We start from the raw sequence: 19,603 nt of genomic DNA, 5'->3' as shown, positions 1-19,603 counted from the left end.
TTTCTCCTCCAGTTGGGCAAGGCAGGCTTAATTTATACGATCTGGCACTTAAAGGCAGTGGAGTTTCAGTGGAAGTGGTTGTTCCTAGACAATAGGAAATGTGTGAGGAGAAACTGGAGAAGTCCATGAAAGTAATATCAGTTTTTCCAATATATGAAAAGTAAGTAAAATTGTATTTTTGTTCATTTGCTCATCTCATGAGACAAAATAAGACTTCAGGTAGCAGAAACATGATCTGATAGATACAGGGGATTTTGTACCTTTTAATCAATTGACAACATGACCATAAGCACCGTGCAGATGTTTTCTGAGGTAAACAGTTTAGTTAATGCAGTACTCCTGACAATGTGAGCACTCTTCTCTTAGTTCTCAGTGTTTATGCTGAAGTACAGAGACGCACCTTTGCTTAGCCAGTTGGTCTCTATAAGAACAACAATCAGGTGTTGTTCAGAAATTTGTTTGCTTCAGAAATCTGTGCACAGAAACCTGTCACTGGATCGAAGATCACGTTTATTTTTATTTCACTTGAACTTGAACCTTTCTTTAGTTAGATGGTGATTTAACATCAAAGGAAGTAAGCGTCAGGATAGTTTAATTCAGCCCCCGTCAGCTCTGGGCATCGTGATGGAGAGCCGTCTGAGAGCCGCAAGGCCTGGTCTGTCTGCCCACACGCTTCAGACGGTTAAAAAAAAACGCACCGCTTTTTATTCTCCTCTTTCCCTCCACAGGAGACGGATTTTCTCGCGGGTTGGTCTGGTAAATTGCTCTTTTGCTTGAGTGAGTTTGGGTACGGGGCATGGGAGGGTGGTGAGATTGTACCTGCAGGAAAGGGGAAAATGAGAAAGCGAGGGGTACAGCTTGAGTTTGACCCCCGAGGGCAGCGGTTTAGTCCCTAATGACTGCTTCTACACAGGCTTTTAGTCACGCACAGCTGCAGGTTATTAACCATGCCCATGTTGAAGAATAACTCATAATGTGGTAAATGCTGCTTTCGTGCATGTCGAACATTAACTTGGAAAAGCTAAGTCTGTCAACCAGCACATACCGTATAAACATTCTGGAAAACAGACTCCCTCTGGTAGCCTGCTACTTATGTACATTGATAACCAATATAAACGACCCACATATGTCATCCTGGATGTTCATTGAGTACCCTGTGTACTTTTTTGAGAAATAATTAGCCCCTTTGGAGATGTTCTGAAAATGATGGAGCGCTTTTCCTGAAGAGACACCCAACCAGGCAGTGCACTCAGTTCGTGAAATATTAATGACCGCTAGGTGAATGTGGGGGGAAACTTGATTTTCCTCCGCGTACACTCACACAGCCTTTCTGTAAGCTTATCTTCTGGCACACAAACGGTGCTAACGCAAACACTTTTTAATTCATTAAAGAATGTTAAAAAAAATGTAATCTCCTTTTCTCTTTAAAGGATTAAAAGTTATTCAGACTGAATTCAAAGACATGCCCGGGGTGCTCTCCTGCTGTTGGCTCCTGGCATGTGGTATGGTGCACGAAGTACGAGGGCATGGCTTGCCCCATGCTGCCGCCCATAAGCATAGACCAGAATCTTTCCTGTGGGCAGTCAGTAAGCTGGTACTGAGAGTGGTCGTGCGTCCTGAGGGTGTCTGAGCTGATAGCTGGCGAGTTTGGGCAGGAGACACGTAACCCATTCCAAGTGTTACAGTATGTCAGAATGCTGTATATTGATATGAGGTAAACTGAGGATAATCAAGCCCATAGTGACCATGGGAAAAGTGAGCAGTCTGAGGTCTGGTAGCTGTCTGCCTGTCTGTCTGCCTTAGCTTTAGGACGTGTGTGGGTTCTACAGGGAGTCGCTCTGTGCTTCTCTTGCGTGTTGCTGGTTCTGCAGCGGGGCGCCTCGTCCCCATAGTGCCGACTCTTTCCCGAACTGGCTCTTTCATGTCTGCAGCTGCCGTTGTGTGGGCAGTGATTACTGTGCTGATGCACAATGGGCACGAAAAATCAATAGTCATGGTTAATGAGCAGGGAAATCACTTATCACCAGACCGCACACTGACAGCTGCTGCTAATTAAGAGCCAAAAGAGAGCGCTCCTGTGTCGTAAGCAGCACTCCTGCTTTCGGGACGCCGTCCTATCTCGGAGACATGATTGCGCTGAAAGAAATTAGACATCTACCTCAAAACAGTCTAAAACATCAGTTGTTATCCAGATTTATATGTTTTCTTTTGAGTTTTATCATGGCAGAAGACTTAAATGTTAACTCTGGCTTCTTTTCAATTGAGCATTTGTTTGTGTGCTGCTCTGAATTTCTTTTTGTTTCTTTCTGCAGCCGTAGCCAATTTAGGCGAGGCACCATATGGTTGCATAGTAAACGTTGGCAAGATTGGGACAGGCAGCGCAGCACACTCGATCGCTTCTCTGTTTTAATAAGGGAAAATTGTTTTGTTGGAGTGCTGTGGTTGTTTGCTTTCCTCGTCAGGGTGAACCGCGGGACCTTTCCAGCATGGGTCCACAAACAGCCCCCCCCCCACACGTCCTCCCCTCCGCCGCTTTCATCTCAGCGTGCAGGAACTTCTCGGCTCCAGCCGGCGGTCTCCTCTCCGCGTCTTGAAAGGCGAGGCCCGCAGGATGCGGGGTGCTCTCAATCTGACGTCCCGAATCAAAGAGGAGCCGCTCTATCCGCCGTGTCATCGGCGGGCCCGGCCCAGGCCTTGGCCCGGGGCCCGGGAGAGCGCCGCTGGGTTCCGCTGCTGTATGGGCTCACCCGGAGAAAAGAACAATAGCAGAAATCACTTCCTCTCAGCTGTTTGTCTGGCTGGTAATCTGCCACTCGTGGGCTGCAGCGGCGCTCCGCGCTCCTTTTTCAGGTTGGGGATTAAAGCAATTTTCTGGTCAGACGAGTTGCCGATCGCATCGCTTTGTTTAGAGCGAAATTAACATGGATATATCCAGCTGACTGTTCAAGTGGAGCACATTCGCGCTGCGGGCTGTGAATTCTTACATTTCCAGAGTGCTGTTTTGCAGGCTGCGTGCCCCAGCGATTAGCTCGCGGTCCCGCGGAATGGAAAGCATCAGAGTTTGATCTGTCACTGATGCGCGCAGTACAGTCAGGGCATACATATTTACGCTCTGCCCCGCTTAGCTCTCGGTTTCCTTTCAGTGCAGCGGGTGAGGAATCCGCGCTCTCCTGCGACTCGGGTTCGACGGCACAGACTCAGAGAAGAGAAACCAGACCCAGATGATCACTCAGCGCTGTCAGGTCTAGCACACTGAGGACGAGAACAATAAATGATTTCCATTCGTGCTGATGCTCGTTACAGTGATTCAGTCCAGCAGTGAGCTGTGGGGAACATTGTGGTACACTTGTGGAATTACCTTGTCTGACCCCCTTGAAAAAGTTTTTGTAGTTGTTTACTGCTCTTATTTTTGGAATGCCGGGTTTAATACGTTAATCGGCCGTGGCGCGTTGCGTCATCTGAGCAGATGCTCATTTGTTGCGGGGATCGGCGGAGCAGCTGGTGGATTCAACCAATCGGAGACGTTCCAGAATGACAGCGACACATGGCCGTGGAACGGCAGCATCTTTAGATGGGTGAAAGACTCCTGTGTGTTTCCCCTCTGGCTGTTTGCTCATGTTCTTGGTGTAAAACTCTACAGTACTGCTGCTTGAGGAAGGGGTGATCAGGGGCGGACACAGTGTATAAACTCAGATTGCCGGTGACCGGATAAAGGAAGGAGAGGGGGCTCGGTGACGTTGCCAGTTCAGAGGGAGGTAATGATTGCTGTTAGAACTCCCCCGCTGCGGGGGATTGTAGCAGCCATCCTCACTGCCAGCCCAGGCCTTCCCCTTCATTTGCCCCCGTGGCTGAGACTCAAATAGCAGGCTCCTCTCTGCTCTGTGACAGGATCACCGGGCGCGGCGAGCTGATGTCTGTCAGAGGCGTGGGCTAATGAGAGAGATGCGGAGCAGGCAGGAAGGAGCTCCCGGCGCAGAAGACGAACCCAAATCGCATCCTGTTAACGGGGGCACGTCTCAGAATCAACCACGCTTAAGTGTGACATTTTATTCAGCTTGTACAGGAAGAAGCTTCAGATCAGGTTAACCACTGTCGGAGGCTGTCAGTTCTCTACCCCCCAGCCCTTTATTAGTAAACATGTAATGCCATTTAAGAACAGTCTAAGAGCGGCTTAACAGGAAAGGACAAGCCAGGCCTTTTACCCGGGGAGCGCTGTCGCCTCTGGTGACTTGGGGGGAGCCTGTGGGGACACGGTGGAGCCGGGCTGAGTTTAAGGGGGGGGCTGTCCCCGTCGTTGCCCCGGTCCGATACTGCGGGGTCCCGCCGGACGCAGCCCTCTGCCAGCTCTGTGGATAAGCGAATTAGCACCGGGGCGATGAGCTCACTCCGTATCCTTGGTGAGCGTGGATTGGGCTCCCTGCAGGTATGAGCTCATCGCTCGTCTGGAGGGCTGGGTAAAGGGGGAGCGCGTCCAGCGGACCTCACATGCAGGAGATGAAAAGATGCCCAGTAACGTCAGTGTAACCCTGAGTACCACCTCAGCGGGACGTTGCATCTTTTCTGGCATTGCTGATCATTACTGAAGCTTCTGTGGCTCCGGGTAAATGAACAAGGCTTTGACACAAAGGCACAAATTAAATGGGGATGCAAAAAATTGTCTGAAGAGGCTATAGATCAGGTGTCCAGTTGATTCATTTCGAGAAGGGGTGGAAGTAATGGCCACGCCCATGAGTACACACCCAGGTGTACACAGTGGTATGGTGCTGTCCGGTGTCCACGGTGTCCGCTGTCCGGTGTCCCACAGCAGCGGGGCTCCTCTGCACGCCGGTGCGCTGCTTCCACCGGCCGAGAAACTGGGGCGTCGCGCGCCTCCCTCTCTGTCCGAAAAACAGTGCCAGCTGACTGATTTAGTTCAGCGCAAGCTGTTCCCTTTCCTCTCGCCGTTATCGATCAGAGACGCTTTCTCAGAGTCGGGCGAAAGCGGGGTGGGGAAAGAGACTCCCAAACTGAAAGTCTAGACGCTCCCAGCCAGCACTGCCCCTGGCCAAATCGGTAGTCAGTGTTTTCTGATGTTGTGAAGGGGGAGAGGCAATGCTTGCACAAGTGAGCTTCAGTCACTGGTGCTGAGTTAAATATGCGGAAGTTGTATTCCTAATTGTTATTTATGATGTGTAATCGCTGCATCCGAGGGCAGGACTCCACAGCGATGCGGCTCCTGAGCGCGTTCTGACAGTCCGCGCTCGTGAAGGCCTCTCCCTCTCGCAGCAGGCATTAATCAAATCAGCGGCAACAATGGGAGATTGCTTTCAGCGGCCTTCACTGTACGCGCTACGGGAGAGCGCTTTGATCGCTCCCTCGCACGCCCCGCTCCTCCGGGAGCGGCCCCCTCCGGCTCCCCCGCGTAGCTACGCCTCGCTCCGGATAATGAGCGCGCCGCGTCTCCCCCGTCCCGCTGCGGAAGGCCGCAGTTCAGACTCCGCCGCTACAGCCGTGTGTGTTGTGTTGCGGTTTGTTTATTCGGGAGAATTGCTCCCCCCCCACGCACCCCATTCCCCCCGGCAGCTATATCGGTGTGGGGGTTCGCTCTAGCAGAGGTGTGACAGCGGGGGTTGGGCCTTCGGGGTGGGTGACGAGCGCCACGACGAGCCGCGCTGAAGGTGCAAATTGAAGATGTTTGCGCGTGGCGGAGCGGTGGAGACCCGAGGTGACGCGAGGAGGAAGGTGTCACAGTCAGATACCCGATAATGAACCGGTTTGCACTGGCCGAGAAGAGGAGGGATGCTTCAGACAAAGGAGCCAGAGCGTTTTAATCCTCCTGGGGAAGTTCTGTGCTCTCATTGGTCCCCACCTTGTATAAATGTATGGTGGGCACTACAGGATCAGGGTCGGCTGTCCTTAATCCAGAGTACAGGCGAGTAATAGGATCTGAATTATAATTACACTTATAAGAACCGTCGAGTTATGTGGATGTTAATAAAGACTGACAATGATACGATGTACGCGTTATAGTTTCCATTAATGGAGAATAATTTCACGCGCTCGGCAAGGAAAAATCTGTATTCTTTTTTTGTAAAAACTTGTATTGTTTGTTGCTGAACCAAAAATGAATTACAGAAATTGCAAGAGGTGGGGAGTTAACTGTAAAAAGTAATCTGAAGGTAAATGCATTGCGATTTTGATGGCTGCCAGAACACATATCCCGTTTTCCAGAGATGGGCATCACTACACCCAGTTGGCCACTTCCCTTAATTTAAGGAATTTGTCATTAACGAAAATTTCCCATCAGTGAGCCATGATGAATCCATCAGAGCCAATCACTCGATCACTCACTCAATCACTCGCTCATTATCTTCCCAGATGTGGCTCAGTCTCACTGCTCTGACTCGCTGTGTCCCAAAGTTTCCGCGTGTTGCCTTCTCACGCGGGGTTCCGTTGCGACTGGTAGGGGTCAGTGTTCATAGACTCCACCCTCGCCACCTGCTGCCAGTCAGTCCTGCAGCTTTTACTGTGCTTTTGACTTGATGTTCTCTTTTATCACTTAAAACATAGAGCGGCAGTGTAGCATAGTGGTTAAGGAGCAGGACTCGTAACCGAAAGGTTGCCGGTTCAATCCCCGCTGGGACACTGCTGCTGTACCCTTGGGCAAGGTACCTAACCCACAGTTGCCTCAGTAAATATCCAGCTGTATAAATGGATAACATTGTAAAGAACTGTAACCTATGTAAGTCGCTTTGGATAAAAGCGTCTGCCAAATGAATAAATGTAAAACACAAGATGTAGCTGTTGTGATGTACTATAATTTATGTGAACGTATGATTTGAAACCAGTCCATCTATCTAGATCTCAAAATATATTTGGTACGGTCTATGGATGTTTCACTAGCCTCAGATGTAAACAGCCCAGTGTTCTTTGAAGATGGTAATTTTCGTGGCAGATATTTCTGAAGTATCAGCTGTCAGATGTGATGGATTGGATTAAAAACTTCAGCACGTTTTCAAAGTGGTGTCAGTGCTAGTGGGCTCGTAAGGACAAGTCTGAACCATGGAAAAGCCTAACACTAACATAGTTATTTATCAACTAACTACTTTATTCACACTCAGCCTCACTGTAAATTAAATCAGCTCCCTCTCCACTCTGTGAGCTGAAATAGACACCATTACCCTTTTTAATTGTTGGAGGGAGAAATTGCCTGCCAATTCTTGCTCCAGCTTTCTTTCCCCCATTATCTACACATAAAAATGTCACTGAAGCATGCAGATTTAATTTGAATGTGCAAATTCTAATTAGGATTAAGTTTTTTCTCGGGACTGTGGATGGGGGGGGTTTAACAATGCGATCCAGTGTAATTCTGGTGTGAATAAGCGGACTGATCAGTGCAGATTATCTCCACTCGGAAGGGGAGACGAGAGCAGAGCCAGCTCTCGGCATTTTTGGTAAACGGTACAATAGCAGGGTAATTAGCACGGCGCTTTGGGCACGAGGACGCATAAATAACACGCTTCGGTAATCGCGCAGATTTACCGCTCAATGTGACCGGCAGCTGCAGCGCCCGTTTCCGAAAACTCATCCTGCAGGTGCGGAGGCTTCCCATCGGCCGCAGCGCGTGGGTCTTTTCGAGGACTTCCGATTGGTTAACGACTGTAAAATATTGGCAAGCGAGGAGCTGCAGCGAAGCCCACGCTCAGACTCCGGGCGCGCCGGGTTAAACAGGGAGTGAGACGCCCAAAGTGAGAAATAAACGTTATTTTCCCGCGCTGTTTGTCCTCACTCTGAGGGCTTTTGACAATCGACGGAAAAGTTCTCTTGTTAGGTGTGCTGTCCTGGAACGAGACGACCTGGAAACGATGGTGAAGCTGGCTTTGGATAATAGCTTGCCCAGCTCTCGCCCCCTCATCCGTCTCTGTGTTTGTTGCGTGCCCTTTTGTCTCTGCTGTTGTATCACACTTGGAAGTTGGTTCTGGAACTACTTTCACTGGCACTTTGTGAGTGCTTGCCTGCTAATTGGTCCCGAAAGGATGTCATGTACCAATGGTTTGACCTCTGTGAGTGTTTGCCTGTGTGTGTGTGTGTGTGTGTGTGTGTGTGTGTCTGTCTGTCTGTGTGTCTGTCTGTGTGTGTGTGCGCGCTTGAGAGTATATGTGAGCGCGAGACTGACGTGAGAAATTGATCTGAATTCCACCCCCCTCCCCTGTGATTTTCCCCCAGAGTAGATTTCCAGGAGGGTGGAATTATCCTGACAGAGGGGTAGACAGATTTAATGCTGTATGAGTGAGTTTGGCTTTACCTGCAGCTCTCTGGATGGGAGGATGGTCTGAGTGTGTCTGGGTTGTGCAGAGTGATTATGTGGCAGTAGCCTGTGAACGTTCACAGGCTCCTCATGGTGTTTCATTGTCCTTTGTAGTAGCTCTCCAGTCAGCTGGCTAAATGGCTATAGGTATGATGAGAAAGAGTCTCCTGATGACGTGAGAGAAGTGAAGTGCAGGGTCATGAGGGTGGGGCCAGTGGTGACATCAAAAGTGCAATGGGAAAGATAAGCAGTCGATTGTAGTCTTACATTCTCCGGTCATTTTGCATGCGCTGCACGGTACTGCACTTGTATTTGAATACCCTGCAGTTTGATCGTTGACCACAACAAAAAGTCAACGTGATCTGGAGCAAGGCCTTAGGACTGGGCTGCTGTTGTTTCATTCAGAATGCTGGCGGTCAGGACCATCATGGACCTACCAGCCATGCAGGCACAACACAGGCACACACACACACACACACACACACACATATATATTTGCAAAAAAATGTCTTTTGGCCCCCACAAGAGGGAATGGTGCACAGAGTCAGTCAGTCACACTCTCATGCTCAGAGAGCTTTGGGAGCTTGTGCTTGCGCTCCAGTAACTTAATTCCAAACTGCAGTGCGTGAAGACCTCCCTTTCCTCTAGGAACAGGCCTCCAGGGCCTGCTTTAAACAGGACCATTCAATATGAATGAGAACCAGCCAGAAACGTAATGTTCACTAAAACTTTGTGTATTGTGTTTGTCTACCGTTATAGCCCACTGTTATCTGTAACGCTAGGCCCGGCAGGATATTACTTCCAACTACAGAACTGCGGCTGGGTGTTCAAAAGACAGAGGCCACTTGTCAGCAATGTGCTCGCCGGCAGTCACAATATTCTACCACACCATTGCCCCGTTTCCCTCTGACCCGCAGTCTGCTCCGAGCAGAAGCACCCAGCCCTCAGAGCGAGGGGCCTAAACACACACTGTCGTTCCGCTGGAGACGCAAGGCAGCGGAAGATCAGAAAAGGCAGGCATGAAATATTCAGCCGCGACGCATAACGAAAAGCTTCACGTGGCGCTGGTTACATCTGCGCCGCTCCTGAGGGGGTCTCACTGAAGCGCTAATGGAACGACAGACATGAAATTATATGGGCGGTTGTAAAACAGAGGATGCCCCAGACTCTACTTTCAATGGAGAATAAAAAAAAAAAAACACTTGTTTCGGAATTGTGTAAGCGCAAGCTGTGGGAGCTCAGCGAGCGGAGACCTGTTTGTTTTTACTGTGCGTTCTCTGTTGGCGAAGGACACTGTTTCTGGGGAGACAGAAACTCGGTAATAGCACAACCTGTGCCTTGCAGTTACCCAGCGCTTCCTCTTGCCCGTTTTGACTTCAGCCGTGTACAACAATGCAGTAATTAATACCCCCTCTCTCTATTCTCCGGATGTTCTATTTTAAGTGCGCAGCCAATTAATCATAACTGCCTGAATTAGGCGGGGGAGACTTACACACTGTGCCCCTGTTGCTCCCGGCGCTGATTAAAAGCCCGCAGAAATTGATGGCACACGCCGCACTCTGCCGCTGCCTGGCCGTACCGGTAATGGGCTTTTATTGCCTTAATGTGTTGCCGAGGGGAGGTGCGGAATCGTAATGGCTTTTTTGCAGCGTGCGGAAAGGCGTCGCGTCCTAATGCGCAGGTCCCGAAAGTCCCGGCGGCGAGCCGTCGCCGCGCCGCAGGCAGGTTCCCCCCGCACAGTCTGTGGTTCCTGCGTCCGATCAGATCCGTGTCCCCGCCGTCCTGAATGTCTGACAGGCCCCGCTGTGGCAGGTGTCCAGTCATAGACGGTATAGCCACTCTCTCTGGCGCGGGCCCGTCCCCGGCTGCCTGCCCCACTCCTCTATGTTTAGCTGGTCTCTCAGGTCCAAGCTGATGCTGCTGGCCTGGTTAGCCGCAGACTCCGCAGCGGTCGATGCGCTGTCTGGACTCGGTCTCCGAGCCTGCCGTGGGTGCGCAGTCCCCTCCACAGGCAGGACACGGTGTCAGGAACCGGGGCTCCTTTGGGTCCCCTGTAATTGGCTCATTATCCCTGTGCTGATTAGATATGCAGGGATTCTTCGGCCGTTCAGAGGAAGCGAGGTGCAAATTGGTCCACTTTATGGACAGCGTTCTTTAATGTAAGAATGAAAGATTCATACGCTTCAGATCATTAGCTTTGACTGCTTTCCTTTGGGGAGCCGAGTAGCCAGAAGCCCAGAAGTGATCCGATACACATAAAAGAGAAATAGAGAAAATCTGCCCGAAAGCGGTGAGTATTTTGTTGAGTAATCAATCTGCAGCTCTCCAAACAGTTCAATATCTGTTCCCTTTGTCTCCATTGCAGTGTACAGTAAGTGCATTTTCTGTGTTTAATGCAGACTGACTGTTAAGAGTACTGAGCCCGTCAAGCCACATGCTGTGACTGACTCACGTTCCTGTAACAGAATGAGTGATTTGAAGAGTTCCTTCTATTTTCATTAGGCAGACCTCATTGGTACGTTCAGTACATCTAATGAATGTTACAGCTGTAACCACGATTTAAATAACATTTTTACTCCGGCTTGTTAATTGCATGTTGTATCTGGGTTTTAATGTGTAATTATGATATTGCTCTGGGGGGAAAAAAAAAAGATGATTCACTTGACAAGAAATTATTTACATATTTTAAACCCAAAGCCTCTTACACCGTGAAACAAAATGATGTGTGTGTGTGTGTGTGTTTGTGTGTGTCTGTGTGTGTGTTTTGAAAGCACAAGTAGAATACTTCTGGCAGCTACAAGTTTGCCCTGTCAGCCTGTTTGCCATCACGGGTAAATTTGCATATTTAGCACTCTGAAATCCCCTGCCTGTTGCCTCCTGACAGACAGGATTAAGTTAGTGTCATCGGCAATTTCCAATTCAGCAGGCTTGCCAGTCACAATGAGCCGAGTGATGGGAGACGCTCCCCCTGCCCGCTGTCAGTCCCCCCACCCGGGCACATTCGTTACCATGTCCCCGGTGATGTGGCGGTCTGTGTGGTCCGGGTCTGGGCCGGGGCTCAGAGCCGTCCATCACAGCTGCACAGCTCAGGGTAGTCTCCTCTGTGTAGGGCTGGGCAGTATAGCCGTCGCGGTATATCGAATACCTATTTTTAGTGATTTATTTTATTGTTAATCAAGGAGGATAAAGGGGAACAGGGTGAAAGTAATGATAGATTTAAGGTAGTGTTTGGGCTTCCCCTGTTTCCAGCTCACCCGCCACCACTGGATACAAGTGGCGTTTTTTTCCCCCGGAAGCATTTCACATGGTCTCATAAAACTGGAGGTGTGCTCCTGCATCAGGTATGGCTAAAGCGAAAACAGTACGGGAAGAAACCTAACCCCGGGGATAGCTGTTTGATGGTATTCGATATATGGCGACGGCTATACCGCCCAGCCCTACTCAGAGGGGACCGGGGATTAAAACACTCACCACACCATGCTGTGATTGTGTGTGCCGTTAGCCATTAGCATCTCTTTAAAGCACTGTATATATTATTTTTTCGGCTCCCAGGTTCACTTCATTCACGTGGTGGAATGGCAGCTTCATGAGAGCACGAGTCAGAGGGGTCGGCTCAGGGCATCTTCGCAGCGGCATTGAAGGAGAGGCCCTGTCCGGAGTACCTGCTCTCCACATTAACTTCCCTTGAAATGCCGCCTGACTCAATTTGAGCGGCACATGGTCCGGCCCCTCATTCTGTTATGCCCGTCTCTCTAATTACATTTCCCTGCACTCTGGCTCCCTGTCAGGCTGGATGGACTTAAGAAATATTGATGTATTCCATCGGAGAGATTGCTTTCCAGCAGCACGTCTCCTCTGGGCTGTCACTCTGGCTAATTTCATTGCCGTGCCCCAGAGCTGACTTCGCGGCAGTCTGAGCCGTGGGGCTCCGGGACGGCGCCGTTCCCCAGGGAGGGGGGGGTGGGGGGGGACTGTAGGGGGTAGACACTGACCCAGGCCCAGAATCCAGGTGCTAATGCAATCAGCCCGCCAGTGCCGGAGATCCATCCATTCGTATTACGGGGCTGCTTGGCGCTGCTCATCCAGGCAGATGCAATCTGCTGGTAAGAGGGGGTCCGCTCTGCTCTGCGCTGTGGTTAAAACGCCGCTGATTACCATGCTGATGAAATTATCTCCCACAGATACAAGGGTAGTGTTCTGCTTGCTCCGGCTTCCAGAGACCCATTACTTTTCTTGAGGGTTGTTAGGGGGTTGATAGCGGTGTGCCTCTGAGCTGAAATAGAGAAAAAGGCCTGAGAGCTTCTCCGCGGTGGTAATTGCACTCTGAGCAGTCGCTGTGGGGAAAGAGGATGTACTGTTGGGCTGGCGTGCAGGCGGAGCTCCACAGCTCAAACCCACTGTGCTCGTCCCCAGCCGCACGCATAAACCCCCCATCTCCACCTCTATGCTGGTCAACAGCAGCTGCACTTCCTTGTGTTTCTGCCAACTGCATCTGGACCGTTCAGTCTGTCAGAACCATGTAGGTGTGAATTCAAATCCAAACATGCAATCAAATGAACGAAATTACAAAGAGGAAAGTGTGAAGTGGAAGCCTCTTAAGGAGTGCTCATTTGAGGATTCGGGCATTTAGCACTCTGAAAGTGTCAAACAGTCAGTGAATCCCCACTGCTCCACCCCAGTCATACAATTCACCCAAAACATTTCCGTATCTCTCCCCCACTATATGAATGTGTCTTTGAATTTTTCACTCAGGCAGGAGTAGTGTCCACAGACCCAGAAACACAGAGGAAACAGTGGTGCTGAACTCAGTGTCTGGTTCTGCCAATGGCCCTATTAGCTTATCTCTGCTTCTCTGCCAGAAGAAAGAGGCCTTATCTGACAGCTCTGAAAAAACATCAGTTCTGATTCACCGTAAGAGAAATTACACTGCCGTCAGGCATGTCTCTGTTGGATGGGTTCAGCTGCTGATTAAAAAGTACAAATTTTGCTACGTGCACACTTTGAAACTTTTTGAATATATTTAGGAAATAAGACTTGAAAGTTCCATGAAAAAGCCATTGTTCTGTGGCAGTGGGTCTGTAGCAGTGTGGAACAGCAGTGGATCTGTAGCTCTGTAGCTCTGTGGAACAGCAGTGGCTCTGTAGCTCTGTGGAACAGCAGTGGATCTGTAGCTCTGTGGAACAGCAGTGGCTCTGTAGCTCTGTGGAACAGCAGTGGATCTGTAGCTCTGTAGCTCTGTGGAGCAGCAGTGGATCTGTAGCTCTGTGGAACAGCAGTGGTTCTGTAGATCTGTGGAACAGCAGTGGATCTGTAGCTCTGTGGAGCAGCAGTGGATCTGTAGCTCTGTGGAACAGCAGTGGTTCTGTAGATCTGTGGAACAGCAGTGGATCTGTAGCTCTGTGGAACAGCAGTGGATCTGTTGCTCTGTGGAACAGCAGTGGATCTGTAGCTCTGTGGAACAGCAGTGGATCTGTTGCTCTGTGGAACAGCAGTGGTTCTGTAGATCTGTAGCTCTGTGGAACAGCAGTGGATCTGTAGCTCTGTAGCTCTGGAACAGCAGTGGATCTGTAGCTCTGTGGAACAGCAGTGGATCTGTAGCTCTGTGGAACAGCAGTGGTTCTGTAGATCTGTGGAACAGCAGTGGATCTGTAGCTCTGTGGAACAGCAGTGGATCTGTTGCTCTGTGGAACAGCAGTGGATCTGTTGCTCTGTGGAACAGCAGTGGTTCTGTAGATCTGTAGCTCTGTGGAACAGCAGCGGATCTGTAGCTCTGTAGCTCTGGAACAGCAGTGGTTCTGTAGCTCTGTGGAACAGCAGTGGATCTGTAGCTCTGTGGAACAGCAGTGGATCTGTAGCTCTGTGGAGCAGCAGTGGATCTGTAGCTCTGTAGCTCTGTGGAACAGCAGTGGCTCTGTAGCTCTGTGGAACAGCAGTGGTTCTGTAGATCTGTGGAACAGCAGTAGATCTGTAGCTCTGTGGAACAGCAGTGGATCTGTAGCTCTGTGGAACAGCAGTGGATCTGTTGCTCTGTGGAACAGCAGTGGTTCTGTAGATCTGTAGCTCTGTGGAACAGCAGTGGATCTGTCGCTCTGTGGAACAGCAGTGGATCTGTTGCTCTGTGGAACAGCAGTGGTTCTGTAGATCTGTAGCTCTGTGGAACAGCAGTGGATCTGTAGCTCTGTGGAACAGCAGTGGATCTGTAGCTCTGTAGCTCTGTGGAACAGCAGTGGATCTGTAGCTCTGTGGAACAGCAGTGGATCTGTAGCTCTGTGGAACAGCAGTGGCTCTGTAGCTCTGTGGAACAGCAGTGGATCTGTCGCTCTGTGGAACAGCAGTGGATCTGTAGCTCTGTGGAACAGCAGTGGATCTGTAGCTCTGTGGAACAGCAGTGGCTCTGTAGCTCTGTGGAACAGTAGTGGATCTGTAGCTCTGTGGAACAGCAGTGGCTCTGTAGCTCTGTGGAACAGCAGTGGATCTGTAGTTCTGTAGCTCTGTGGAACAGCAGTGGATCTGTAGCTCTGTGGAACAGCAGTGGCTCTGTAGCAGTGTGGAACAGCAGTAGATCTGTAGCTCTGTGGAACAGCAGTGGCTCTGTAGCTCTGTGGGCTCTGTAGCTCTGTGGAACAGCAGTGGCTCTGTAGCTCTGTGGAACAGCAGTGGCTCTGTGGCTCTGTGGAACAGCAGTGGCTCTGTGGCTCTGTGGAACAGCAGTGGATCTGTAGCTCTGTGGAACAGCAGTGGATCTGTAGCAGTGTGGAACAGCAGTGGATCTGTAGCTCTGTGGAACAGCAGTGGCTCTGTAGCTCTGTGGAACAGCAGTGGATCTGTAGCTCTGTGGAACAGCAGTGGATCTGTAGCTCTGTGGAACAGCAGTGGATCTGTAGCTCTGTAGCTCTGTGGAACAGCAGTGGATCTGTAGCTCTGTAGCTCTGTGGAACAGCAGTGGATCTGTAGCTCTGTGGCTCTGTGGAACAGCAGTGGCTCTGTAGCTCTGTGGAACAGCAGTGGCTCTGTGGCTCTGTGGAACAGCAGTGGCTCTGTGGCTCTGTGGAACAGCAGTGGATCTGTAGCTCTGTGGAACAGCAGTGGATCTGTAGCAGTGTGGAACAGCAGTGGATCTGTAGCTCTGTGGAACAGCAGTGGATCTGTAGCTCTGTGGAACAGCAGTGGATCTGTAGCTCTGTGGAACAGCAGTGGATCTGTAGCTCTGTAGCTCTGTGGAACAGCAGTGGATCTGTAGCTCTGTAGCTCTGTGGAACAGCAGTGGATCTGTAGCTCTGTGGCTCTGTGGAACATCTTGTAGTTTTATTATTGCTTGCTTTTTCACTGCATTGTGCTGGTTCAGAATGGAATCTTAAGCTGGGACCTACTTCGTGCTTTCCAAATGTAGATACCTTGCATGCTTATTTTTACGTTAATGTCTCAGTGTGTTTTTATTGCTTCGTTTGTTACCCACACAAGTCTCTTAATACCTGTATGCGTACCCTCATGACTCTCTTAATACCTGTATGCGTACCCTCATGACTCTCTTAATACCTGTATGCGTACCCTCATGACTCTCTTAATACCTGCATGTTATGCTTTCATCGTCATTGTCTAGTTATTTTAAGCAGAGCTGGAATGCAGTTGAAGTATGACATTGAATTTCACAGTGTTGTCATTGACTTTTTAATTTTTATGATTTTGCAGTAATTTTTATGATTTTGCAGTAATTTGATACAGTGGTTTAGTGCATAGACATAGGTGACATAGGTGTTATAAACATGACATAGGTTATGTTTATAACGTTAATCTTTGTCCCACTCTGAGGTGGTACCTTCTATGTCAATAGTAATTCCTAGCTATCTGCTGAATTTATTTACTGTTGCACTCTGCAGAGCACAATTTTTGTGTGGGACACCATACTAAATAAAATGTGATTAACTACAATGACGTGTAGGTGAAGGTTATCAGCCTTAAATATAGGTTTTTAAAAAGGTCACATTTCCCGTTATAACACCATTAGTCTCTCCCTCCACTCAGCTGGGAAAACTGTATCAATAGGAGTCCTTCCGGTATACAGAGATTCATCACCGCATTTTAATAACCACCACCTTAATCATTGTTATCAATGGAAAATAAGCGTATAATGCATTCAGCTGGGGGGAGATGTAGGGAGAGAGAAGGAGAGGAAGAGACAGAGAGAAGGATAGAGACGATGGTATTCTTATCCCTGACATTGATGACCATTAATTAATGGACCAGTTAAAAAAAAAAAAAATGCAGAGGCAGAGGTTAAGCCACACAGTGTTGTTTTTGCAGGAGGAGCGTGTTAACAAAACGCTCCGTGACGCAGGCCGTCATATACGGACCCAGTATACTGTCTGGCCCTCTAATTGAGGCTAATGGCTCTCAGTGCTGATCGGGGGTGGGGGGGGTTGTATTGATGCGTTTTAGTTGATAGGGTGCAGTTTGTTTGCGGGGAGCTTTACGGAGATAAAAGGCATTCTCCCGTGCGGCCTCTCGGACGGGCTGCGGCCGCGAACCCGGTGACCCCTCGGAGAATCGGGCAGATGGTGTCCGGCGCGAGCCGAGCGCCGCGCCGCGCTCTCGGTAAACATTTTCTCGACCGGACGCGCGGTCGCATTGGCGCTCGGCTCGTTCCCCGCGTGAGGCGCGTGTCCTGTTCGCTCTGTGCGAGCGCGTTAGCGGCCAGGTCAACAACAGTGCGTCTGTTTCCCGAAACATGGGGGGGAAAAAAACGGACCTCCCGTCTGGCCTCTGCATAAGTAGGATGGCTGTGAAAACGAGTGCTCGTCGAAGACGAGGGTGCTCGGAGTGGGAACAGTGTGCTGCTTTGTGCTTCTTTCTTTGTATTTAACCGTTATATAGCTCCATTACTGGTAGCTGTAGAAATGGACACAGCTGCTTTGCGTTGTTTATTTTGCATTAACAAGCTTCAGCTCTCACCTTCAAAGCGAATGAGACGCAAGGAAACGATGATCTGTGTTTGTGTGTAACATTTGGTTTCTAATGTGTGTGAAAAGAGGAGGATGAGGTGAGGTCATAGTGGTGAGGTTTGTGTGTGTATGTGTGTGTGTGTTTGTGGGGGGGGGGGTGGTGAAGGGGGCCAGCGAGGCAGCCTCTGCAGGCTCCAGGCTGTGTATGCATCTCCTCTGCCGTCTGTTTTACTGCGGTGCTGTCCCGGCTCTGCGCTGGCTCTTATTCAGCGGGATCCTTTCGGACACTTCGAGACCCTCACGCCACCATTTCCCGCAGCCCACCCCGCCTCCCCCGAAATTGACTCGAGACAGACTGTGTGAGTGAATGCGAGCGAGGCCATATGGCGGCTCCGCTCGGGGGGGTGGCGACAGGGCGGGCCGACCGCCTCACCGTGGCCGCAGTCTGGAAGGCCCTGCTGAATCCTGTCCGGTTCACTTTGTACTTCACAGCACACAAATATTCTCACATTCTCACGATCATATGTCCCCAGAAAAGGGTTGTAAATGGTGCAAAGGGCTGTGTTATGGGGATGTTATTTTCTGCGCACATGTCAGATTAGTGCTCTGCTCCCCTCTAGTGGTTGTCTTTGGCAACTACATCAGTTGTTGAAAGTTGGCGTAAATCTTAATTTTCAGGGCATTCGGTTGCTCTTCGGTTTTTATAGAGAGGACATGTTGAAACACGTTTAATACAATATTGCTTACAGGTTCATTCAGGTTCATTATGACACTGGTGTTATTTCTATCATTATTGACAGACACAAAAGATTTGATTGCATTATCTTTCTGTGAGATGTTAGGTGGGGCACAAACAGCAAAATGAAAAAGCTGAACTGTTTTTAGAGGGACATAAACATGCACATCAATCTTCTGTGGTGGGCATCACAAGTGACATGGGACAAAAAACTATAATATGTTTAATCTCTTTTTTTATTATGATCACATGTTTGTTATATTTTAGGAGTCATGTTGAAGATGCCAGTAGAAATACTGTCATTGTGTCCCTGATGCAAGTGTTCGAGTGTCCTGATAGCACTCTAACATTGTATTCCTGATAGTGTTACAGTGCCATCTAGTGTAGCTTTGCTTTCATTACAGGGTTGCATGCCACAGCACACACGAGTGGCTCATGTAAAAATTGTTGCCCAACAAATCATTCACAGATTGTGTAACATGATTATCTGTGTTCTGTATTCCACTAGCATTTCAACTTTGAAAGTTTTGAGAGGAAAGTTTCTGTACCGTGTAGCACAATGAGAAACCACTCATATATTTCTCTTTTTTTTCTTTCAGAAGGAGCTGAGCCTTCCGAGAAGGGGCAGTTTGTAAGTACTCACTGTGTATTGTCCGTCGGTAACAAATGGCAAAACTATTTGCTTGACAGAAAATACTGTTTTTTTTTTTTTTTATTCCATTCTTTAAAGGCCTAAAAGAAAATCACACTGAACTGGACACAAGGCTGAATGCCTGTTACTGCACTGTAAAAAAAAAAAAAAAACAACCTTCACCGTAAAGCATCAAGCAAATTGAATCCCTGTGCAGAGAAGAGGTTCTCTCATGCCGGCCTGCTGTCTGAAAGTTCGTACTTTTGGCTGCGCTCTATAAGCGAAACATCTGCCTATGAAGACATGTGGTTTCAGTTAGACTTACATAACTTTTACAGTGAACTTTTAGCCCAGACCTTCATCAGCTGCTATTTTTCTTGCTATATGTCTGTTATACAAGACCAGGCTTGTGAGAGATAGAGGGCTCACTGCTGAAGTATGTTGTTTTGTGCCCTCGGATCCTTACTGGTGATGTGGGAGTGTGGAGTGTTTTTGCCTCTCTGGTCTCTGGTAATGCACATTGGTGCAACATTGCTGTTTATTGCGTTCAAGGGCTACATCATCCCTGGTGATTGATGGCTGAGGGCCTCATTTGCAGTGCATTATGTGTGATTGCTGCAGCACAGTCCGTTCCGTGGTGGAAGTGTGTTCATGATGTGAAGGCTTGCAGTTCACTGTTCTCTGTGAATTTGTTTTGAGCTGCGTTTTCCGTATTTCCGTGTCGCTATTGTCTGCAGAAGCGATTTTGAGCTTTGGAAACTGTTTGCTGCTTTGTGTTTGATGTCAAAAAAAGAATTTAAAAAGAGCCTGCCCGATGGGTAGCTGGGATAGTTTGTGGCAGTAGATAGTGATAATGGTGCTTCGGTGAGTGACAGCGGCATGTGTGGCCCAAGGGCAGCGTGGGAGTGGAAACGCGCTCGGGGGGCTCTGAGCTCCGGGGCCTCAGGGGGATCGGGGATAAAGGCATTGTGCCTGGGAGCATGTGTTAGGTGGGCAGGTGGCATATCTCC

General features: G+C 49.3%; 1 protein-coding gene across 5 annotated transcripts in view; it reads left to right on the top strand.

The window, feature by feature from the left end:
• mast2 (microtubule associated serine/threonine kinase 2) overlaps nucleotides 1-19,603 on the top strand; it is a 140,310-nt gene that overhangs the window by 63,677 nt on the left and 57,030 nt on the right. For all 5 annotated transcript variants that reach the window (XM_036522490.1, XM_036522488.1, XM_036522485.1 and 2 more), the window contains one exon: nucleotides 18,562-18,593. In XM_036522490.1, the coding sequence (XP_036378383.1) occupies nucleotides 18,562-18,593 (32 nt within the window). The remainder of the gene's footprint in view (nucleotides 1-18,561; nucleotides 18,594-19,603) is intronic.

The sequence above is a fragment of the Megalops cyprinoides genome, chromosome 2 (genome assembly GCF_013368585.1).
Source record: "Megalops cyprinoides isolate fMegCyp1 chromosome 2, fMegCyp1.pri, whole genome shotgun sequence".
NCBI lineage: Eukaryota > Metazoa > Chordata > Actinopteri > Elopiformes > Megalopidae > Megalops > Megalops cyprinoides.
This window is presented reverse-complemented; position numbering and strand designations above follow the sequence as displayed.